We start from the raw sequence: 25,383 nt of genomic DNA, 5'->3' as shown, positions 1-25,383 counted from the left end.
GAACAGAGCTGTGGATATATGGAGCTGAGCGGAATCCTCTCCCTTAGAGACCAATGTGGATCTGCTTCTTTTCTGAGGTGGTAGAAATGTGCCAGGTTATTTAATAGGATAAAGAAGAGTTACATATATCAGACATTGAAATGTCAGGTGCTTGACTGATTAAGAAACCCCAAGTTCACTGACTGCAAATGGCTTTGTAACAGCAAAGTTTCTCAGGTATCATATAAGTAATAGCCAATTGGTAAGAAGATGGATGCATGCTTCATGGGAAAATGATGATTGTGACCCAGGATCACTATTTCTGCTATCCATTGCTTTCTGAATTGCTACAATTGCCATGAAACCTGCCCTGAATTAGACAAGTGCCAGATAATCCCCCAGGCCTTTAAGGTAGCTTCAGCATTCCAGTAAATCCATGTGAAATACAGAAGATGGTTTCATGTTTCCTTCAGCTCTCTTCTCAAAGACAAGGTATTTGTCTTGCTGCCCGACACCACCTCTCCACTGAGAGGCAGAATCAGATCACGCTAAAGCGTAAAGCAGTTTTGTGCCATTGCCTGGCATCATTTATTTCTGTTCATGATTAATTGGAGCCTCTGAGTGTGGTTGTAACATGAAAACCTTTGTTTTCTCAAAGAATACGTTTGCCTTGGGAAGAAAATCAACTTTTAGAGTCTGCCTTTGCATATTTAATATGCACAAAGCTGTCCTATGTGACACATGTTTAAATCAGATGTATTTTGATGTAAGAAGTCATGTATTACCCTGTCACAAGTGGGGATTTCAATAGGCTAGGACGTGGGATTTTGATTCTGTAATGATACAGAAAGGAAGTGATGGGGAATGGGGTATTTTAGTTACTTGTGATCTGAGAACCTTCCAAGTTGTTGTAAGGAAACCTCCTACTGAGCAGTGTGCTGGGGTTTTTACATAGCTGGAACAAGCCAGATACATACAACCTGTTCTCTTGTGTGCTTGGAATACTACCTGTAGGGACAAAATAGAACATGGTGTGCATGGTATTTGACACCAAGTACTTTGCAGGGCAAAGTGAACTGATGATTACAGGAACAGTGAGTCAAGAGTGTCTCTTTTGGGGTTCCATTTCTGAAACGGAGATGAAATACGACTGAGGCCTTTGTGCATCTTTGTGAATGCCCTAATTCGTGTCATGATTATTTCAGTGTATTTTTCCCAGTGAGCCTAATTCATAAAAGGGGGAAACAGATAAGTTGTAGTCTGAGGTCTTTCAGCTGGGGTGAGGAAAAGGAGGGGTTTTTCTCTCCCATCCCACTGCCACAGTAAAGTGAGATGCTAGAACAGGCAACCAAGTGTCAACATGCAGTGCTAAATCTGTCCACGGTGATCTTTTGTTTAAGAAAGCCAAGAAGGGAACCTGAGCTCATGTTTCCCCTTAAATTCAAAGGTACACAAGAGCTGAAATGAGGGTTGGGAAGAAAGTAGGTTCCCTGCTGAGGAAACAGGATCATGGTGGTGGCACTTGTGGGGATTCAGCCCACCCCAGAGAGCTGTTTTAGCTGCTAATAGGCATCTCTTCCTGCCTGTTTGTAGTGTAGACTCAGCAGAGTACCACTGTACTGGTACCCTCAGTGTGTCCCTGAAGGATAAGTTGCATCACATTGCAAGTACCACTTAGTTACAGTTAGATGCCTCTTACATGTTAAGGGCTACAACAATGTATATTCTACCAGTAATAGGTATAGAATAAGACCTGTATGTGTTTCCCAGAAAGCTGTCATCATTTCCTTGCTTTCCGAACTTTACCTAAAAATCACTTTGTTTTTAACCCCAAAATCATCTTTTCCAGCCTGGTTGATTCTGTGATTCTCTAACAAGGTTTATTCTGGAATGTTAATAGCATCTGCAGTGACACTTAACAACTTCATTTTGAGATACATGCATTGACATATTTGCAGTGCTTCTGTAAAAGGCCAGATCTCCTGGGTCCACAGACCTGAATGGAGATCAACTGAATCTTTAGTTTTGAAGCATTCAGTAAAATATAGCATCCAAAGATGATTAGCTGTTAAAACTGCACAGAATCAGAGACTGTGATTAATGCCATTTAATATGGTTAGATAGAAAATTAAGAGGGGGGGGCTTCATCCTGAGGACAAACAGAGGCAGTTATGCTTTATGACATGTTTGCAAAGGTCTGTGGTCTCATATCCAAGGGGTGGAAAATGTAACAGAGCAGTTCAGTCCTGAACTACCTGACTGCAGTTAAGCTAATGAGGAACAGGCTGATGTCCTGCTGCATCCCAGTTGTGGCTGAACACAAGCCAGCTAGAATGAAATCCTTCATTAACCTCAACCAGTCACCAGCAGTATCTAAAAAAAACAGAGAAGTCGTGGTGCTTCGTTGACCAGACATTACACACAAATGTAGTTATTAGACATGTGGGTGCAAGGAGGGGGAATACTTCCATGGCAGATTCTCCCTGTTAGAAGACTTGGTGAAAGGAAAAGGAGCAGCCAGAAGTACAGTAACCAGGCTGAGATTCCAGTCTAGTGTTACATTTAAAACAGAAGGAGAGGGAAGTGATCAATAAGCCTCCAAGATAAGTGAGTAAAAGAAGAGCCAGCCTCTAAGCAAGGTTAAGAAGGTACCTAAATTAAATATACCCAAAAGGGGCCACAAGAAACCTGGAGAGGGGCTTTGGACAAGGGCCTGTAGGGACAGGACAAGGGGAAATAAAGTAGGGACAGGGCTTTGAGCAACCTTCTCTAGTGGAAGGTATCCCTGCCTGTCACAGGGGGTTGGAACTGTATGAGCACAAACCTATCTAGGATTCTATGAAGATTCCTTCACTATGTTAAGTCAGGAAGTGTGGTGCATGTTGTATTTTCTGTATAAAGCTTCTGGTGGTTACTGGCACCTTGCTTGTAAGCCAGTTAGAGAAGCCCAGGCTTAATAAAATGACTGTCATAGGAGTGGAGATGTAGAGGTAAAGCCATACTTGGTATTGATCAAATGACTCATCTTAAAGAAAGTATGATCCCAATGCAAGTTTCTGTAGGGGTTTCAAGTCTCACACACATACTTTATTAATAACCTCAAAGATGGAAGTTACAGGCTATTTAATTCCTACATAATGAAGCAGGAAGGACTGCAATTACATTAGAAAATAGGATGGTACTTCAGCATTACCAAAACAAGTTAGAAAAATAGAGTGGGGAAAAGCAAAAGCAGTATTTTAGGGAGAAAAGGAGAGTTCTTTGCCTATGGGAACCCAACCAGCTGCAGACAGATGTGGGAGGGTTGCAAACCACTGACCCTGCAGATGAGCATCTGTGCATCCCTGTGGAGGGCAGACAGCAGATAGCTCATCCTAATCCTCACATCACCAGCAGCTTACAACTGGGAATGATTTGAAGTACTCTGCACCACTGCTTTGTCCTTGTATTTAGTGTTCTCAGCAGGACCACCAACACTCAGCACAGCTTTAGTACAAATCCCATTGGGGCACACTCAGAATGTCAGATGTTCGAGCTTATTCAGACAGTAAAACTCTTCAGGGGGGTTGGAACTAGATGATCTTAAGGTCCTTTCCAACCCTAACTATTCTATGATTCTATGAAGATGTTAGAGTATTTTTAAGCTATAACTTGCTAAGTATTAACATGAAAGAGGAAAAGAAAGGTATCTGTACATTTATAGGGGTATACCCAAGTTCTCTGCTAATACAGCCAGCACAACTAATACCATTAGGTAAGGCAGACAAGCACAGATACGGTGTCACCATCCTCCAAAGGATCCCTGAAAGAACCTGTCTGTCCCCATAGTGCCGGGTGACAAGCACCTGCTATTAATGGGTCACTTCCTGTCGACAAGATAGGAAATCAGGCATATCCAACAGCTTTTTGGTTTTACTTGTGTTCCTGAGAGCAGGGGCAGGCAGGTGCTTGTATGGCTCACCCACTGACTGGATATACACTATAGGTCTAATTTTAAAAGGTTATTTTTACCAAGCCAGCTGCAGACCAGCAAAAGCCAAACAGCAGCAGTTGGCTTCTTTGGGCAGGATGCGATACTACTTTGGTACACTCCTACCTGTTTCCATCACCAGTGTTTTCAAGTTTAAGAAGTTTACATCCCCAAAACATCTCTTTCTAAAGAAATCTCAAAGAGGAGGCTCTGGGAAGACCATATTGTGGCCTTCAAGAAACCTGGAGAGGGGCTTGGGACAAGGGCCTGTAGGGACAGGCCAAGGGGAATGGCTTGAACCTGCCAGAACAGGGGAGACTGAGATGAGCTCTTAGGCAGAAGCTGTTCCCTGTGAGGGTGCTGAGGCACTGGCACAGGGTGCCCAGAGAAGCTGTGGCTGCCCCATCCCTGGCAGTGTTCAAGGCCAGGTTGGACACAGGGGCTTGGAGCAGCTGCTCCAGTGGAAGGTGTCCCTGCCTGTGGCAGGGGTTGGAGCTGGATGAGCTTTAATGTCCCATCCAACACAAACCATTCCACAATGCAGTGAAGTTTCCTTACTAAGTTAGCCCCATGACTTCAAATACCAGAGCCCTTTTTCACTTCAGTTCCTTAAAAGCTGGCTTCTCACATATACAGTGTTCCAGACACCAGCCCATTCTGCCTTTCAGTCTAACAATTCAATCATCTCCTGCCAGGACTGCTCAAAACTTCTGCATGTAACTTCAGCTTTATAGTTTCCAATGTAATTTCCGAGATCCTAACATACGTGCTGATAGACCCTGTATGGCATAATGCAGATAAACCCGAGACTTGACTCCTGTAAGCACTAAAGCAGAGATTTCAGGTGCCTTTTCTTTCCTTTATGTCTCATCTTTAAATATCCCTCCAGTTTTTATACTAAGTTTATAGTTGAGTTGCCTTCTATAATATCTGTCCTTTCATTATAGTGTTACATTCCAAATAGTAACCCTGAAGTTAAAATGGGACTTTGCTAGCTGTGATTACACTATAATCTATCTGAGCACACAGAAAGAAATGACGCTGAGATCGGCTAAGCAGACCCAGACAAAGAAACTGTCATCATCCCTGTTTATGGTTTGGGTTTCTTTGGTGTTTTAATTACCTCCTAAAATACTCCCTTTCAAACAGGAGAGCAGAAGGGTCAGTATGAAGTAGCATGTTACATCTTACAGGTACAAGTGTCTCTCTTCCATCTGTACTTCACTGAGAACCTTTCATACTGGTATCACTCAGATTCCCCTCCCTGAGCTCTTGCTCACACTCTGGGGGTGCATTCTACACATAGGGGGGTTCTGGGCTCCAGCGCACACTGGAGCTGGGTCATGGGGAGCTTCTCCTCACCCAACACCCCCAAGTCCTTCTCAGGGCTGCACATCTATCATTAATGGTATCTCAGGTGTTGCCTAGCACAGTATCTGCATAAAGGAGATGCCCAAAGGCCAACTTGGCGTGTAGATGAAGTTGTGTTAGCTGCTGTGCTGCCGTTACCCATCTGAATTGCTATGAAGCACCGAGCACAACTTGATTTGGTGAAAATTCAGTTTAAATGCTGCTTGTATAATAATGTGCTTTTTGGGAAACCCTGGGGAAAGCATTTTTCAAGCCCTTTCTTTAAACACAGCATTGGGGTAATTGTTCTGTAGTGCTACTCCTTAGTTGCAGATCTTGGGAGAGTATTTGTTTTCTGATCTTTTCGACCATTTTCCTGTGTTTGGTCCTGAAATGAGGTGTGTGTGAGCAGAGGGAATAAAGGACGTTTTCACATTGCCCAGAATAGGAGCCAGGTTCCCGATGCTGTCTTTTCTATCTTACAGGGGAGAAAAAGGAGAGAATCTGTTGTCAAAATTCATCCCTCATTGGGAATAGGAAATAAAGGCTTTTATGTCTGCTTCAGCCTTATCTCCTGCCTCCTCTCCTGTCTGCCCTGCCCCCTGGTTATGGGAGACATTCAGCTGCTGCATGGCTTTGTCATGTGGCCAGCCCCCCAAATTTATCTTTCTCATATGGCCAACTAACTTCATCCCCGTGGCAATTTGCTTGAATAAAGAGCCTGGTGAATGCAGTCGAGCCTGGGGATAGAGCATGAAAATCAGCCCTTGCTTCAGTGAGCAATTACGCAGGGGAGCAGCTCTCAGGCAGGGGAAGGGCTTCCAGAGCCGGATGAAAACCTTCCTTCATGGAATTCCCTCTGTAATAGAAAGCTTGCACAATATAAAACACCTTTGATGACAAAGGTGTGTGGTCTTTAATGAGTCTCTGTTGTCCCTGAAGGACAGCTTCGTACCGCTGCTGATTCACAGCGCTGCCCTCCGTAGAATGACGTGCATAGAAATGAGATTAGGGAGCTTTTGTTGATTCCCTCAGCCTGGCGTTCTGACGTGTGCTGGGTCTTTAGCTGTGCTTGTAAACCACTGATGCACAGGGTTTGTTTAGTTTTAGATTGATCAAAGCTGTGTTTTTATAGGGAGCATTTATATGGTCGGAATCTGGCCGAATGCACCCAACGTGGGTGTAGGGCTCGCATCGGAAGCAGCGCTCTATCTTCTGGTGGGTATCGCTTGTGATTCCTATGCAGGAGGACTATTTGTCTTCCTTTTGCACATGTTTTGTAAACAAGCCTGTGTGGATTGGTAATGATCTTGCCCTGGAAAACCAGGAATAATGCAGAGGTTGAGAGTAATAAACCATCTCCTGAAACCCACCCAAGTGAAAGCTTCCACACGGATGCAGTGATTTGTTTTTACACAATTGTTGTGACATGTCATGAAAACCATTTCCAGCTCCATCTGGCTGGCTCTGGAGTTATTTAGGGATTCACTGGCATGTCCTTTTAGATAGCTTTAGAGGTGGGGTTTGGGCTGCAAGTAGGCATAGCCCCTGTGCTGACTTGCACACCTTGCACTCCAGCATCCTTGTGCTCTGATGAGTCTTTAAGGATATAGCAGGAGCAAAATCTCTCCCATCCTTCAGAGCTGTGGTCCAGGCTGCCAGTCTTACTCTTATCAGTGACCTCTTTTGGCAGGTACATATGGGAGTTGAGAAATTCCCTCATTAAAAAGCTGCATGTGTCATAATACTGATGGGACTGGAACAAAGCTGCTTCCCTCGGGACTAGTGCTGTGGGCTTTTTGAGCTTGCTCTTTCAATTAAGAAGGTCATTTCTTTGTTTTAGTGTTGTCAGTTTAGGCAGTGTTTTCTGGTTCCAGCATATATACAGCTATTCAGAAACAGAGTGGTATTTCATAGCCAGGGGACATTTCCTGACTTCTTTGGACAGGTTGTGGTGGTTCAGTATTAGAAATGGCTGATCTCTCTAATTCCTCTTTCCCAATGGCTCTGTGATGCTTTCCAAACTCCAAACATGGGTTTTTAAGAAAATGACTAATTCCAAGCCAAACCATCCCAAAATCACTGCCCTTGCACTGCTTTCACTTGCTCATTGGATGGATCACATCAGGCCTCATCAGACCTAAGGCAGGCTCAGTGTATTGTTTGCCTTAATCTTATGACCACAGATATCTGCAGGGCAAACGTACAGCCCTGGGTTTATGTGCTGGCAGAAATCTGTGTATTCTTTACTAATTATACTTTCATTTGTGTAAATTCTTGATATTGAAGTAGGTTTTCCCTATCTCTGTGCTGTGTAGCACCTAATGTTGTTATGTGGTCATGATAAGGGCTCTTTAATGGCGTAGAAACATAAGTTAGTAGGGATGCATCCTGCTTTGATCTCAGATTGGCATAAAATCTTATTTGGGGATGAGTGAGAGTCTGCTGTTACATTTCTGCATCTTCAGATGGGGTTTGAAATGCTCAGCACAGATGGGGAATGCAGGGTAGTCTTTTAAACGCTTTGGTTGGAGGGGTTCAATTAGATTGAAATTCATTACATTGAAATGATTTATCCTGAAATACCTAAACCCAAACAAAAATCAATGCATAAATTCATGAGGACACGTAAGGAACCACTGCATATTCCAGATAAGAAGCACACTCGGCTTTTAAGGGTGGAGAAGCCACTGGAATAGATTTGGATTGACTGCATGCCCCTTGAGTGCAGCACTGCTCTTCCAGTGTGACAGACACTGGTGAAGTGGTGAGCGTGTCAGGATTTGAGTTAATACTGGGAATAACAGCACCTTATTGTTGTACTGAGCTCCACATAGTGTTCTGGGGAAGGCAGAGTGTACAAGTAGGTCCCTCAGTGTAATTCCTATAGGAAGAGTGCTGTCGGGTAACTGTTAAATAGGGAACATTCCTTAAAGCTGCTCCCACAAACAAAATCATTGGTGACCATGAAGCAGCTCTCAGGTATAAACCTCTTGATGCTGACGTTTGTGATCTGTGGATGTACAGTTTAATGACATCCATGGGGCTTCTCAGTTCTGATTTTCCCAGTTCTCTGCTTAAGCTTTTCATTTCACCTTGCCTGTACCTCCTTTTTGTGTCGGACCAGTGTTTGAAGATCCAGGGAGACTTGAAAGGCATCCCATTGACACGAGGGAATAATGAGTTGGCTCTCAACTGTATGCAGTTGGTGGGGTTTTATAATTAGCTGTGTGAGCTTTCAGGGCTGGAAAGAAAGGAAATAGGAAATGGCAATTACCCAGAACTTTCACTCTTCCATCACATACATACACGGCATTCCCATTGTTACTTACAGCTTTAAAGAGCCTCTCTGGAGGGCTGTACATTAGGCAATTCTTCATCTTTATCACTTGGTTGTGAAGCTTATACAATTAATTGATGATGTATAGAAATAATGGTCTGCTTAATAGAAATCCAGTTCCTGAGAGCTGAGATTAGTTGCCTTTAAGAGTTGGATGCTTGGTTTTAATGGCTCTTTTCAAGTTCCCTGATGATAAATGTATCTTTATCTGCCACTTGATCTTCAGAGGCGAAATCTGAAATCCAGTTTGGGAGCAAGAGAATGAAAATCTCTACACCTACTCCTTCTGTGCAGTTAAACAGGCAGCAATGTGCCAGCCTTAATTGCTGCATGTTTGGTGCTGCTGAGCTTTTATAACAGGGTAGGTTTATAAAGAAAACAGCAAACAAACAAGAAGCCAACAGCAAGAAAACCACAACCACCCACCCCTGTCCCTGTGTCTCTTATTAAACCGTGCTTCAGTACTGCCCATTGCTGAACTGCTCAGTGATCCTGATTTAAAAGCTGTTGTAATGGTTGGGTTGGGGAAATGGTGGCTCTAAGCTGGTTAGAGGGTTTTGTGCAGAGGATCAGTGTATGTGCTGCCTGACTTGCTTAGGGAGGTTGTTGGGAGAACAGGTCAGAGTTGTTTTCTCATCTGTCACATTGCATGCATCCGTTTTGGTAGTATGACAAGTTGTGATGCAAGTGTAGTGGGGAAATAGGGTCCTAATTGGAAGTAATTCCTGTTAAAACAATAGGGATGAAGAAAGAAGGCTAGGGTGTGTTAATAGATGTGTTTTATCTTAGGCTGGTAACTTCAGATGTGAGGTGGTTGGACGATGCTAAGCTTGGGGGCCTAGGGACCTTTGCGCCATAGGTGGGCAGATATGAGTGGTTTTGCTTCCAGCCACTTAGGAAGACCAAGTTTGCTAATCCTGGCTTAGGCTCGGTCACACCAGAAGCCTTAAATGTGATTTGTCGTTATCTGAAGCCTGACATGAGACACAGCAGCATGCCCAAAACATGCTTAACCCCAAAGGAAAACAATCCCCATTCTGCTCGTGGGTCACGGTTGAAGTCCCCATGAGGCCTGTGGACAGAAGAGGTAATGGTGCAGCTGCTTCATCCTGATCTCCAGAGTAGGTCTTTAATTCCTCCTGCTAGTAAGTGGCACAGCATTCCCTGTTAGCTTAGTACATCTCCGCAGAGGTACCACCATTGTAGTTTCGTTGTCTAACATGTGTCTAGTATTTTCCCCTAACTGTGGTTTGTGAATATAGAAGTATCATTTTCATAACATCACCTGTGTGCTGCAAGAACTGGGCTTCTCTTGAGGAAATGCCAAGTCCCACAAGAAATTTATTGTAGTTACAATACACGATACTATTTGTGTGCGACTGTCTCATGTTTGCCTTTCTTGGAGATACATTTCTCACCATTATATAAAGCAAAGGCGACTCTCTTGTAACTGTACATATCAAAAGCTAACGTGGGAATGCAAGCTTTTGCCTTTTCTACATTAGCTTTATTTCTTAGTGTGTGATTTAAATTCCACAAGTAATCCCTGTGTGTATGCACGGGAGCCTGACTGGGATTCCCAGGACTTAATTCATTTGCAACAGACCTGAAGGAAGCCCCTTTTTCCACAAGTGAAGCCTTTTTCTGTGTTGTGTTTTTCCCCTTTTCTGTGCTGTAACGAGTTACTTTGTGTGACAGGTGGGAGATTCAAGAAGGAGATAGTAGTTGATGGACAAAGCTATCTGCTGCTGATTAGAGATGAAGGTGGCCCTCCAGAGGCACAGGTGAGCATTGCATACAGAGCTTTATCCAACTCACAGCAGTTTCCTTCCTTTACGAGAACTGGCTTTGGTTTGTTCTTTCTTGGCTCCTCCTCATCTTCCTGCTGGGAAAATCCATCTATTGCCCTCCGGTGATAAATGTTCTGTTTAGAATTTCAGTTACCGTGTGAAACTGTAGTAGAGATGCTCAGATAACTTACACTGACTGCCTAACCCATATGCTTCCACTGGGGACCAAAGTGCATGTTTCAGATGTCCGTTTTCTTCTGAGTTAGAATCTCTAAATTATTAATGTGATTTAAGCTGAATGGCCAATTGTTTAATGGCTTTAACCTGCCAGAATAGAAGAGACTGAGCTGAGCTCTTAGGCAGAAGCTGTTCCCTGTGAGGGTGCTGAGGCGCTGGCACAGGGTGCCCAGAGAAGCTGTGGCTGCCCCATCCCTGGCAGTGTTCAAGGCCAGGTTGGACACAGGGGCTTGGAGCAAGCTGCTGTAGTGGAAGGTGTCCCTGCCCATGGCAGGGGTTGGAACTGGATGAGCTTTAAGGTCCCATCAACCCAAACCATTCTATGATTCATGTTATGAAAATACATAACAGATGCATGTCCAGTGACACACATACTTGTGTACAGATCTTTGCATGCCCTATTGCTTCCACTGGTTGCTCCCTGTGCTATTTAAGACTGAACTATGTGAGTCCCAGTCCAGCACCTTTGAGTTACCAGATTGCTAGCTTGGTTTCACTATAGGTATGTTATCTCCTTGTCTCCTAGAAGGTGACTCCTTGGGATTTGGCTTGGGAAGAGCTTGTGATTTTGTGTCCTCTGTTACTCTGGAGTGATGGGAAGCATTTGCTTTTGTGATGCTTAAATCACTGCAGACTCTGCCAGCCTGCCTGCAGGCAGCATCCTTGCCTTCAAGCATCCCCCCTTCCACCTCTTTTTACCTGGGCACTATCAGGCTCCTCAGGTGCATTGGCTGCCCTGGCCTTGCTTTGCTCGGCTGTTCAGTAGTGCATCAGCTTCCAAAAGAGATAAATAAATGAATAAATAAAACACAGCAGCAGGAACTGTGCTGTCGCCAAACAGCTGAACGGGAGCGGTGCCAGCAGCAGCAGCTTGTGGTTCAAAGCTCCACTATTGCTCATTAGCAGCAGGAGGATTGGAGCAGGGGGAAGGTGCCTGGACAAAGCAGAAGAGAAAGGAGGTGGAGGAAATGGAGACCAAGAGAGACATCCTGGAAGGAAGTTAAAGAAAAACAGGATCAGTGTCACTGACACATCTGCAGCTGTGTGAGGCAGGAGCCCACAAGAAGTGCTCTGTTGGAGGCAGTGAATAATTTGGCTGAAGTGCACAACAGTTTCCAGGCCATGGTGCTTAGAGAGTGTTCACTCATCTAAAAACACAAATAGTGGAGCTGTAAAGGTGCATGCAGTAATCTCAGTATTCTCCCTGAAGAAATGGGTTTGCAGAGTTCATTGGAGCTGACTGCACTCTACGAACAGGGCATTTGGCTTTTGAACTAGGCTAGGTAAATGTGGAGGTTTGAATTCCTATCGTGGTTGAGATTTGCTCTTAAGCAAATCATGAGGCCAGGAAGGTTGGAGGTGTTAATGCAGTTTCACCATTCAGAAGATGTGTTTTACGTGTAAATGGTGTTGGATTTTTTGGGTGTTACTTTGAGTTGTGTGTCTGTTAAAGATCTTTTAAATGCTTATTCATTCCTGGGATAACAAGTTTGCTTTCAGGTTCATCAATATGTATAACTGAATCATGAAAAAGGAGTACCAGAATCCCAGATTGGTTTCTATTGGAAGGGACCTTAAAGTTCACCCAGTTCCAACCCCCTGCTCTGGGCAGGGACACCTTGTAAGATCTTCATTAGGAGGCTGCTGCTACACACTGATGAAGCATTAAGGAAATCTAGACGGATTGTTAGCTTCCAAACTGATGGAAGGATGTTGTAGCTGTAAGGAAGAGCTCTTGGCATGAAGCTGCTGAGCCCAGTCAGTGAGAACCCTTCTATAGTAAGTCCCAATGATGCCATCTCTGGTGTCTTTGGATAGACCTTCTGGTTTGAATAGTTCCTATTTAATAGTGTGGTGATTGACCGCATTCTGGCACTGACTGGGCTGTGTGTAAGCGGTCAGTCCTTTTGTTACCATCTAGAAGGTTGTCCTCCTGACTGGCTTGGAAACCTCAAACCTTTCTTGCTTGTTATTACACTCTGTCCGTAAGAGATTTGGCTTCAAGCACAATATAGTCATGAAAATGCCCATTAACTTATCAGCTGATTTGCTGTATGAAAAAGAGGCAAGAAGTACTACTAGCTCCTGACTCTGAAAGAGGAAAACGGGATGAGCTCAGCAACTTGAGTACAGAAAGCGCTTTCCAGCTTTGTACCATTGGCTCTTCCTTAGCTTCCCTTTGCATATGCCAGCTTGGGATGCCTCATGAAAACTGAGAGCGTGTCAATCTATAAAGGAGTGAGGGGGAACAGCTGAAATACTACAACAGCAGAGAGAGAACTGCAGGGGTTTGTAGGGCTGAAGAAAGTGCTTACAAAGGTAAGGCGGTGGAAAACATAGCAAATGGTTTCCCAGTGGAGCCTCCTTGCAGCTCTCTATGTGTTCAGTGTGTCCCCAAGCTACCTGGTGTAATACAGTAGTAATATAATGAAGAGCATGAATACAAATGAGCAAAGGTTGTTTCCATTGGTGTGAATTTGGGTAGGAATGGAGTCACTTAGGGAAAAACTAAAGGCAGTGAAGTGAGGTAAGCTGAACTTCAGTCCTTTTTTGACATATACTGCTGTGGTAAATGTGTTTAAACAATCTTATTTGTTGGGTTTGTTCAGCTTGGAAAAGGCTCCTGAAGGGGAGACCTGAGAGCAGCTCCAGTGCCTAAAGGGGCTGCAGGAAACCTGGAGAGGGGCTTGGGACAAGGGCCTGTAGGGACAGGACAAGGGGAATGGCTTTAACCTGCCAGAGCAGGGGAGACTGAGATGAGCTCTTAGGCAGAAGCATGTATGCATGTGAATCACAGGGTGGGGAAATAACACACTGAATGGGGCACTCAATCAAGTGCCCAGAGATAATTGTTACTTATTTAAAAGTCACAAATCAGTGGCTGCAATGTTTTCTTTTTCAGTGAATCAAACCCAGTATGCACTGATAGTAGTTGGGTTTGTAATATCACATACCCATGAAGGAGAGATGCATTTGCGAGAGTGGGGAAAAATCTGTGTGTATCCCAGATCCCCATCACTTGCAGAGTGATGAAACTCATCCTTTTTGGTCTCTTTTAAGGCCTTGCTTATTGCCACTAAGTTTCTCTGATGTGTATTTCCCCCCGAGTAAGGTAAGATTCTTTATCTGTTTTCTTCTTCCTGCTTTCTCACCGTATGCCTTTTCCATTTGTATTCTGCAGTTTGCCATGTGGGTGGATGCTGTTATATTTGTCTTCAGCTTGGAAGATGAAATTAGCTTCCAGACTGTTTACCACTACTACAGCCGTATGGCTAACTATCGGAACACTAATGAAATCCCAATGGTACTAGTGGGAACCCAGGGTAAGTGCAGCCTTGATTTACGAGTGTATTTCTATTCCAAGCTGGCAAAGCCATGTCCCATCCTTTCCCTTGTCTTCCTGTCACTCATCTGATGATGAGAGCCTGTGGGTAAACTGGCTCTTCATCAGCAGGGGGTTGTTCTGCCTGCTGGGCTTCCTCAGCTGCCTTGCTGCAGGGTTGTAACGTTGCACGGACTGATTTGAGGTGGGAGACAGATATCCCTGCAGCACCTCTGGGAGAGGGATTATTGCAGAGGGTATTCCAAAGGAATCTTTTCAGTGCTTGCTGGTCCCAGTGGGTTTGTGGGTCCATAGGGAGGTGTTAATGCTGGATTTGGGCAGGTGAATCAGCGGTGTAACCAAGTGCTGCAAGTCAGAGCAGTTCAGTTTGGTGTCCAGAAGTGATCAGTACCCTGCCATTCGTAACAGCAGATGGATGGGGGATCAGCAAACTTTAGCAGTGTACTAAAAAGCGGATGTGAACCATTCCCCTGCTCAGTATCTCTGACCGCCCTTTAAATCCAATAGGAATGCAGCAGCAGTGTTTTGCCACCTGAAACAAACACACACACCCCATCCTGTTTTCCTAAACCCTGTTCTGAAGCAGCAGCAAACCATAGCTGTCCTATGGGGAGGTGTGGCAAGGGAAAGGTACCAGTAATATTTCAATCTATTTGGCATCTGATCTGTCTTTTGGATATTCCTGCCTTGTTTTTCCAGTGCATCACATTAATGTTGTGAGTTGCCCTTGTAGGTTTGCTTTTGGGCATCTTCCTTTTTACTGTACACCACTGGTTTGGGGGATGTTGAAGCTTTCCAGTGCTCTCTCAGCTTATTCTATTGTCAGTCTTGTGGTCAGAGAGCAGTTTGCTTTCCCCTGCATGCCTGCCAAGCTGCCACATGAAGGCAGGGGAAGTGTGGGGTGCACAGAAGGAGGAATCACGACCAGGCTGTAGGGCGGAAACAGATGATAAAGAAATGAAAAGGGAAGCAGGGACACAGAAAATCCTAGTATAGCAGAAACTACATCCAGAAAGCAGAAATGAGCTGCTCTGAAGAGCTACTGTCAGCTCGAAAGTGGAGTTAAAAAAAGAGAAGGGGAAATGTTTCCCTTTTATTTCTGTGCTTCCGATACTGGGGGTTTCAGTTTTAGTCCCATTATTCTGAGTAAAGGATTTTGGTTCTTTAAAGTTATTTTTCTGTTGCAGCACTGATGCAAAAGGGATTTTTTCAAATCCCAGAATCCCAGCCTGGTTTGGGTTGGAAGGGGCCTTAAAGCTCATCCAGCTCCAACCCCTAACACGAACAGGGACACCTTCCACTGGAGCAGGGTGCTCCAAGCCCCTGTGTCCAACCTGGCCTTGAACACTGTCAGGGATGGGGCAGCCACAGCTTCTCTGGGCACCCTGTGCCAGCACCTCAGCACCCTCACAGGGAAGACCTTCTGCCTCAGAGCTCATCTCAGTCTCCCCTGTTCTGGCAGGTTCAAGCCATTCCCCTTGGCCTGGCCCTACAGGCCCTTGTCCCAAGCCCCTCTCCAGGTTTCCTGCAGCCCCTTTAGGCACTGGAGCTGCTCTCAGGTCTCCCCTTCAGGAGCCTTCTCTTGTCCAGGCTGCCCCAGCCCAGCTCTCTCAGCCTGGCTCCAGAGCAGAGCTGCTCCAGCCCTCACAGCATCTCCATGGCCTCCTATGGACTCACTTAAAGAGGGAAATACGTCTAATTCTGGGAGTAAACATCAGGAGAAATACAGATTTTTGGCTTCATGAACTGTCAGTGCAGTCAAATGAAATACATAAATCCGCTTGTTAAAAATGTTAATCTGCTTGTACCTGTTCAACATCCGGCTTGTTGGTTTTGACTGGAAATGAGCTGTGGAATGAAATCTCTCCCAAAATGTTAGCACTTGCTTGATGCCAGGTTGGACACAGGGGCTTTGGAGCAAGCTGCTCTAGTGAAAGGTGTCCCTGCCCATGGCAGGGGTTGGAACTGGATGAGCTTTAGGATTCCTTCCAACCCAAACCAGTCTGGGATTCTGGACATTCTCTGCCTCTGTTCCGCATTGGGCCAGGCTGTAGCTCTGAATGTGCTTCAGGAATCCAACGTTATTCCTCAGTTCCATCCTGGCTAAATGTTCTCAGCGCCCTCTGCTGTGATTAACAGAATAAATCAAGCTGTGGTCAGCTTTCCAAGGAACTGCTCTGGTTTGATTCATTGGATCTCATGTGAAGGTAGTGAGAACATCACTTGAGCTGCAGTCCCGGGAGGTGCAGAGTGGAGCCTGAGATGCAGCATTGCAATACTCACTGACTTCATGCTCACATGAGGCTCTTTTCCTTCCCAGATAACAGATGTAGTTTTGCTGTCCTGGACAATAGGAGATACCAGGGCAAATATCCTGAGCAGCTCTGATCGCTGAAGCCAGTGCTTGTGGTGGAGGTGAGGTGGTATTTGCAGTGTTGTAGAAGGGATTGCACTGCTGTCTCACCTGAAGACTTACTGTTCCCACAGCTAAGAATTAACCATCATACCACCAGAACAGAAGATGTTGCTGCTTCAGATACGTTCATAGCATTTCACTGTATAGTAGTCAAGCAATATAAGCTCTGTAGAGTTCTTTGTTGTGGTGGAGTAGCAGTGAAGAGACTTTAGCAGGGTTGTTTTCTTCTGGTGTAAGGTGTGTTTTCCAGCTCCTATGGATAAGCTCTACATTGGAGTTTAAAAGCATGCATGGAAAGTAGCTCATGCAGTGACGTATGAGGAGTTATTACTTGTTTAGGTAAATACCATTTTTTATTGGCTTTGCAGTGTGTTCACACAACATCTCATGGATGCCTTTACAGCAAGGTTTGAGACTCAGTCCTTTCAATAAGTGCTGAATGCTGAGTCTTAGTGTTGGCTAGCTCTCCACTGGGCAAATTTAAACACCTTTCCCAAGTGCTGCAGTAATACCTGGTACCATTTCTCCCCCCATCCCATTGTTTCTCTACTGAAAATGTTCTTGTCTTTAGAAAAGTGGCATATTTTGTGCTTCACATCCTACAGGTGAGGGTTACTGATAAGCCAATGCTCATGTTTATAGGAGACCTAAAAGTTATTTGACATGATCATTTGAAGATGCTGCGAGGGCTGGAGCAGCTCTGCTCTGGAGCCAGGCTGAGAGAGCTGGGCTGGGGCAGCCTGGACAAGAGAAGGCTCCTGAAGGGGAGACCTGAGAGCAGCTCCAGTGCCTAAAGGGGCTGCAGGAAACCTGGAGAGGGGCTTGGGACAAGGGCCTGTAGGGACAGGCCAAGGGGAATGGCTTTAACCTGCCAGAGGGGTAAAATTATTGGATGGGCATGGAACAACCTGCTCTAGTGGAAGGTGTCCCTGCCTATGGCAGGGGGTTGAAACTGGATGAGCTTTAAGGTCCCTTCCAACCCAAGTCAGTCTGGGAGTATATGATTCAGTGTTCATAGTAATGAAGTCTTATGGTTTGTACTTGCATTCACTGCTTGGGTACTGGTAATTGTAACATAATGCTTTCATTGAAAGATGTATATTTTTTCCTGTTGTTTCTGTAGATGCCATCAGTTCCAGTAATCCGCGTGTCATAGATGATGCCAGAGCAAGGAAGTTATCGAACGATCTGAAGAGATGCACTTACTATGAAACCTGTGCTACGTACGGGCTCAATGTGGAGAGAGTCTTCCAAGATGGTAAAGAGAACTTCTTTTTTTTATCACACAATACTGTAGCTGGCTTTTGAAATAACCACTGATGTCTCAGAGCTCAGGTACTTGCCTGTTTTGGGAGTATTCATTATTGTTTAATTACAGAAAGTGTTTGGTTTTAGGGATATCTTTTGTTATATTAACATCTGGAGCAACAGGACAAGGGGTGATGGGTTTAAACTGAAACAGGGGAAGTTCAGGCTCGAGATAAGGCAGAAACTCTTCCCTGCGAGGGTGCTGAGGCGCTGGCACAGGGTGCCCAGAGAAGCTGTGGCTGCCCCATCTCTGGCAGTGTTCAAGGCCAGGTTGGACACAGGGGCTTGGAGCACCCTGCTCCAGTGGAAGGGGTCCCTGCTTGTGGGAGGGGTTGGGAATGGATGAGCTTTAAGGTCCCTTCCAACACAAACCAGTATGTGATCCTATGATATTATCTTAAGGGAGGTATAAGTCTTCTTATGCTGAACACAGCACATCTTCACTGGTGTGTTCTCTACCAGCACTTCTAGCCTTAAGATGATTTTAGCCTTCATTTATTTTTCTGTTTTCTTTGTTGCTTGAGTTACTTTAGCAAAGTTTTCCTTATTTAAAGTTCTCATGGAGACACTGAGAGGCTGCTCATGCAAAGTAGTTGAAGATTATCTTGCGCATTTGAGACAGTACAAATAAATGGGGAAAATTGATAGGAATAGGGTAATCATGAGCAGTAAGGCGTGACATTCATAGGGTGTTAGGTGTTGGCAGCTTAACTGTGATTTAAAACATGATTAGCAGTAGTGGTTTAATTGGCCTTATAGGAGGTACTTAAGACCATGATTTAGTGTCTCAAAATAGAGCAAAGCACAAAACAAGGCAAAACCAAGTAACCAAAAGTTCTGGCTGACCATTGGTACCTCCTGGAAGAGTCACCCTTCCCAGGAGCTTCTGTGGCTGGAGAAGTGATGCTGACCTTGGTCGTTGCTGTATGAGATGGGCTTTGTGCACCCTCTAGTGGAAATTCAGTCGGGAGTGTTGGGGCTTTGCTGTCTTCCCTATGGTGGTTTAGCGACTGAACGTGTCCTCTCCTTGTCACATCAGTTCTGCATGTAAAAACCACCTGCATTACGTTGAAGTACTTGTCAGAGTTCTGCAGGGGTGGTGTTGCTGGCTTTTCATCGTGCTCTCTGTGGTTATGTGAGACAGGGTCACATCAGTACCTGTGGGAGGTGCATATGAAGACAGGAAACATTACAGAAACCCTCGGAACATTGACATTTTTAAACAGAAAATACGGACATGCACTGGGATTAGTTCCACATAAGGGTCTGCTTACCCATCTTGGTGGTAGGATTCCAGAGGGCAGCATTTGAACCTCTCTCTTTATGCTTTGCTTCCTGTTTACTCATGAGCTAGCTGCAGAAATTACTGTTTTCACTAACTAGGTTTCCCAGATTGAATATGGATTTCAGAGAAGCATTAGGGGCTTTTGTTAGTACATTTAATTGGAGTGCTGGCTAGAGTTAGATTTTTAATGCTACATTCCAAGCCATGGTGGTTGTGCATCACTCTACAGGCAGTGCTTTTAATCTCAGCTTGTTTTCCTTCCTTCTCGTGGGCCTTCCGAGAGACAAGTCTCTTGGCACACAGCTGCTGTGACAAACTGGGAAGCTTCCAGGAAGCTCCTTTGTGCCTCTGCTCGGTTTCAGTAGCAAGTAGAAAGAATTGATCATGTGTTTAAGGAATATCAAGGTTTTGTTGAACCTACATGGCAGCCCACCAACTATTTCCTATTTGCCAACTCTTAGGATTAGGAATGCTGCTGTATAAATGTGTTACACTTGCCAGGCATGTCTGGGACAAAATCCAATTCCTGATCGTTTTTGCTGTTTCTTTCAGCAAAAAACAAAGCAACTTCCTAACCCCATGAAGTGAGGTGTGTGAATGACCAGGGCAAGTTGTTAATAGGGAGCACTGGATTCCTGCCCCTCTGCTCTGGTGAGACCCCACTTGCAGCACTGTGTGCAGTTCTGGTGTTCTCAGCATAAAGAAGGACATGGAGCTGTTGGAGCAAGTCCAGAGGAGGCCACGAGGATGAGCAGAGGCTGGAGCAGCTCCTGTATGGAGACAGACTGAGAACATTGGGGCTGTTCAGCCTGGAGAAGAGAAGGTTGTGTGGAGACCTCAGAGCAGCTTCCAGTGTCTGAAGGAAGCTACAGGGATGCTGGAGAGGGACTCTGCATCAAGGCCCATCAGTAGTGATAGGACTCTCAGCATTTCCATCCCTCCTCTGGCCTTGCTCCAACAGCTCCACGTCCCTCTTGTGCTGCTGCCCCAGAGCTGGATCAGGGCTGCAGAGGGGGTCTCCCCAGAGCACAGCAGAGGGGCAGGATCCCCTCCCTGAGCTGCTGTTCATGCTCTGGGGGTGCAGCCCAGCACACAGGGTGTGTTCTGCAATACACGTATTATGTCAAATTGTATTCAGTAGGTAATTAAAAGTAGCATCATAAAGTGCACACGGGTTTTGCACACATGCTCCAGTTTTTAACTTCTTTGTATGTTGATAAGCATGAAATGTAAATGTATGTGGTGCAGTCACACCTCATGTAGTGCAGTAAAACTCTCCACAACGGCTCATGACTTGGCATTGCTGGCACATGAACTGCAGAACATCTTAGTGCTTTGCGAGTCTTCACTGGATGCTGCCAGTCTGTTACCTTGCTGGCTTCTGCTTAGTATCACATTCTCTGAAGGTGCTGTTAAACTGGAGTGGCTCCTCTTCATCTTAGACTAAAGGAATCAGGACCTCTCTTCACCAAGGCAGCCAAACATGACTTGAACCCCATACCCATGGTTTAAAGGTTTGGTGGGGTGCTGGTTGTTTGGGGTTTGTAAGTTGCAGGGTGGGGGGGTTATGTTTGGTTTTCTTTGCTTTAAATTCATGGGAATTCTGCAATACAACCTCTGGAGGCACTGACTGTTGTGTCTCCCTCAAGGGACTTGTGAGCCCTGTTTGCTCAAAAGCAGGCAGCACACAGCATCAGTTAATAACTTGTCTTTGTGTTCACATCTTCTGCAGACTAAATGGAGCCAGTTATTCAACATCAGAAAGCATCGTGTGACTCCAGAAAACCACTTCTTGATGTAAATACTGTCAGTGAACAAAGGAAAGGGATGGGGAGGGAAGTGAACAAAGGGAAAGGAGTTGAGGAGGGCCAGGCTATGTAGAGGTCTTCTGAATACTCTTAAGCATCTCTTATGATTCTCAGCAAACCCTGAGTCAGTGCCAGCCACCTTCGTAAGTGAACTGTGATTTTCAGCAAAGTTGAAAGGGGTGCAGGTCAATTTCTGCATTTCATTACTATATTAATAGATAACACAGGGGTTTATTGTGTGTAGCTAAGGAACAATAGTTGTTGGTGGTTAGCTGGATGTAAAACATGAAGCTGCTTAGACCTATTAAGTCTGTTTTCTCTGTATTGAAATTTGTTTTAGACTTTGCTTCCAGCTGGATGGGTATCTGTTCCTGGGGTTTAAGTACAGGATTTACTCACTATTGATTATATTCCAGGGTAGGTAATGCTTGGTGTTTCTAAGCTCCAAGTGTTTGATTTTCTAGGTCTATGAGGGTAACTCAGTACGTTAACCAAGATCCCACAGGTTTTACTGGTGGTCACTTTGATAAATGCTTCTTTTCAGCCTTTAGCATGATGTTGGTTGCTGTAGGTAGGGTTTTATTCTGAGGCGTTTGGGGGATTTGGGGTTCTTTTCTTAATGTGGCTGTTGCAGCAGGTTCAGTAGGTGAGTTTGGCTTTGCTTTAGTCATGTTAGCAGCAGTGCTCTTGTTCTGCATGCAGCAGCTCCTCCTGTTGGATGTTTTTTAAGCAAGTCTAACACTGCAGGGGTTTGCATCAGCTGGGTTTTACATACGTAACTTAGAGCCCAGCTGCACTGTGTCCTTCCTCTCTCCCCTCTGATTTCCAGGAACTCTGACTTGCCAGTGAGTTGGTAAATCTCAGACTGTAAACTTCCATTGTCCAAGCCCCTGTAACCAGTCCAAGTCACAGCAGGCTTTTCTTTAACATACCAAGTGCTAGTTTTCATAGAGTCATAGCATCCCACACTGGTTTGGGTTGGAAGGGACCTTAGATCTCATCTGCTTAAGATCTCATCTCAGTCACCCCTCTGGCAGGTTAAAGCCATTCCCAGTGTCCTGTCTATACAGGCCCTTATCCAAAACCCCTCTCCACCTTTCTTGTAGGTCCCTTTAAGGTATTGAAACACCACAATAAGATCTTCCTGGAGCCTTTTTGTTACAAAAGGTGCTGTTTTATAAGCTTTTTCTAAAATACAGGTTTTTGTTTCTGGTTCCTGCCTTGGCATGATGCAGACTTACCTTTTGGAGGAAGAAATGGAAGTGGCATTAAGGGGTCTCTTACTCCTTCATTGCACACACATTAGACATCAGATTTCTGATCTTTCCCCTCCAAGCAGCCACTGAACTCTGTTAGTGGTCATTTATTAGGACTTCTGTCTCTCATAACTCATTCCTTATTTTCCCCACAGTTGAGTGGTAGAAGACTTTGAGTTATTATTAAATCCAAACACACTGCTTACAGTGCTTCATTGGAGTTGATAAACTCACTGTTGATGGTAACAGAGTATAGAACCTTAGAATCATTTAGGTTGGAAAGACCTGTGAGATCACTGAGTCCATAGGTTCCTGTTTTGTTACACAAATGCTACTTTACAATAGTATTTCCCTTTTGTCAGCAGCAACTTTGTATGAAGGCTGTGTAGTGAATGCACATCTGTGTATTCTTAGATAACTGGTTCTTAATGCTTAAAGAAGCTGAGAACTCTAATTTGTGGCCAGCACTTGTCAGGATGCTTATTCTTAGACCTTTGGGGTGTGTGTATGATGAATCCCTCCTTTTCCAATACCCCAGTAGTAGTTTGTAAATTAAACTGTTCCAATAGTGTGATGGAGCTTGCAAATGCCTGCGTGCAGGAAGTGTTGAGGCATCTGCAATGTGACAGTGGGATGGTGTGTGGAGGAGCTTGTGCACTAACATAGAGCAGGAGTTTGAACCCTATGGAGGGTTGTTGTTAACCTTCAGCCTGGTCCCACTTGGCTCTAACCCTTGATGCAGTTTGAAGATGGAGCTGCACTGGGCAGGCCCTGAAATTCACTTTGAAATAAGAAAGATTCCAGGTTCTGGGGTATTAGCTTAATAATGTGTCCAATGAAGGAGTGTAATCAATTCCTGATACCTGTAATACGGAGTTGTTGAATGGGGGAATTATCTTGTAAAAATCAGATCAAATGCTGATAAGATCCATTTTACTTCAGATTTCCCAATTAAGAATTAGGGTTGGGTTGGGATTTTTTTCCCTGCTGATCAGAATGGATTTTGTCAATGACGCTGGAAATGATTATGTTAACGTTTCCTGTCAGCACAGGGTTGTAATGACTGTGTACTGCCCCGGGATGCCTTTTTAATGATTTTAGCCTTCTTGAATTAGCTTGATGTACCATTAATGCATAAGAATTGCTTTTATTTGTGTTCACGATGTATTCATAATTGCACATCTTTCCCTGCTTTATGTTCAGATTGGCTTTGACCCATTTAACTGTGGGCTCTGCAGTTCGCTGATGTGGCAGAGGAGAAGCAAAATTCAGATATTGAGAGGGTAAAATTTTACCATCAATTGAATTGAAACAAAAGGGGTTGAATCTAATTTTGATGCAGACTTGAGTCTGTTCCTGTAGCTTAGCAGTTCACTTGGGTTGTATGCCCGGTAGTGGTCAAGGTAAAAGGTATTTACATCTCTCAGCATAAGCTTTCAGCATGGAGATCCTTTATGTTGCTGTGGGTACTTCTGTACTTGTATGGGGATGGCAAAATGCTGGAAACCTCCTGGTTGTTCATGTTAGATTTAGAACTTTGAAATTTCTTAATTCTGGGGAGATGAAACCCATGTTAAGGGCAACCACTTGTGTCATTAGGATTACATAGACCTGTATGTCTTGTGTGTGTATATGTACATACATGCATGTTGATGCTGAACTCTACTGTGAAGGCATGTGAATCTGCTGGAGCGGATCCAGAGGAGGCCATGGAGCTGCTGCGAGGGCTGGAGCAGCTCTGCTCTGGAGCCAGGCTGAGAGAGCTGGGCTGGGGCAGCCTGGACAAGAGAAGGCTCCTGAAGGGGAGACCTGAGAGCAGCTCCAGTGCCTAAAGGGGCTGCAGGAAACGTGGAGAGGGGCTTGGGACAAGGGCCTGTAGGGACAGGCCAAGGGGAATGGCTTGAACCTGCCAGAACAGGGGAGACTGAGATGAGCTCTTAGGCAGAAGCTGTTCCCTGTGAGGGTGCTGAGGCGCTGGCACAGGGTGCCCAGAGAAGCTGTGGCTGCCCCATCCCTGGCAGTGTTCAAGGCCAGGTTGGACACAGGGGCTTGGAGCAAGCTGCTCCAGTGGAAGGTGTCCCTGCCTGTGGCAGGGGTTGGAGCTGGATGAGCTTTACGGTCCCTTCAACCCAAACCAGGCTGGGATTCTGGGATTTCTTCATTGTCAAAGTTCAGAGCCTCACTCTTGAGGCATCACTGGACCTGTCATGTTCTGTGCAGATGCACCTGGAGGAAGGTTTTTGATGCAACTCTTTTAAGTTGCGTCCCATGGATGGCATTGGTGCTGCTATGTCTCTCTAAGGAAATGTGCATTCTTTAGGGTTGGGTTTTGTTTAGGTTTGGGCAGTGACTTCTGCCATAGTTGCCTCCCAGTTTGGACCCCCCAGTTAGCTACAGGGCTGTGGTTTTGCTGTTGGTTTTAGATGCTTTATTTGCAGCTCAGACTAATCTTTCCTTATGGAGCGTGTCTGTGTGCAAACATTTACCAGAAATGCTTTATTTCTGAATCCAAGTGGTATCTGTAGTGTCATGTTGAAGGACTGTGTCTGAAGGGGTACCTGGAATTGCAAGTTCTCCAGTAAGGGATGTAAGATGACAAATTAATCCTCATACAGCCGGATTGCAGGGAAAGGCTGTCACTTGCTATCAGTATTAGCAAGTCAGCTTTTATAGATGTGTTTTCATTAGGAAACGTTAATCAGTCTAATGGGAAGTAAATAAAGTCTCGGTCCTGTTCTGCTGACAGTTGTTTGTGGTAGAGGCAATATTCACTCTTACACTAGATACGGCTTCCATTTGGTAATGGGCAGCTCTGGTGGGCATCCCAGTGCAGGGTATAACTGAGGAGTGTCTCCCTTGGCTCCTGGGATTCCTAGAGTTGAGCAAGGAACAGCTCAAAGCTTTCAGGAAAGCCCCCATGGATGTGGTGTGGCATCCGAAGGGATGTGCTGCTCTCATTGCTCCTTAGTTAGGCTGGGTCAGCCTGGTGAGGCTTTGCCATGCTCCTCAATGCTGCCACAGCTCCGGGAAGCACCGTTTTGGTTGCCAGCTCCAGGTATGTGTGCTTACTTCCATCTTTTATGAAGGAGAAATGAAAGGGATGTCATTAGCACAGCTTAGCCCAAAGCTTCAAACCCTCAGGCCCCTTCCAAGAGCCCATTGGGCTATAAACACGTATAAAATGAATGCTTTAATGTCGTGTTCCAGTGTCAATGGAGCACGGCATGAGTGGGGGTCCCTGAGGGCTGCTCCAGGTCTCCAGCCCCTTCCCTCCTGCCAATGGGCCTGGTGGCATCTGAGG

The 25,383-nt window shown here is 45.1% G+C and overlaps 1 protein-coding gene across 2 annotated transcripts in view; it reads left to right on the top strand.

Moving 5' to 3' along the window:
- Positions 1-25,383, top strand: part of AGAP1 (ArfGAP with GTPase domain, ankyrin repeat and PH domain 1) — a 316,234-nt gene that overhangs the window by 98,433 nt on the left and 192,418 nt on the right. For both annotated transcript variants that reach the window (XM_034065690.1, XM_034065689.1), the window contains exons 4-6: positions 10,338-10,423; positions 13,848-13,989; positions 17,549-17,683. In XM_034065690.1, coding sequence (XP_033921581.1) covers positions 10,338-10,423; positions 13,848-13,989; positions 17,549-17,683 — 363 coding nt within the window. The remainder of the gene's footprint in view (positions 1-10,337; positions 10,424-13,847; positions 13,990-17,548; positions 17,684-25,383) is intronic.

Source organism: Melopsittacus undulatus, chromosome 8 (genome assembly GCF_012275295.1).
Source record: "Melopsittacus undulatus isolate bMelUnd1 chromosome 8, bMelUnd1.mat.Z, whole genome shotgun sequence".
Taxonomy (NCBI): domain Eukaryota; kingdom Metazoa; phylum Chordata; class Aves; order Psittaciformes; family Psittaculidae; genus Melopsittacus; species Melopsittacus undulatus.
Note: the sequence above shows the minus strand (reverse complement) of the source record. Positions and strands in the feature narration are given on the sequence as shown.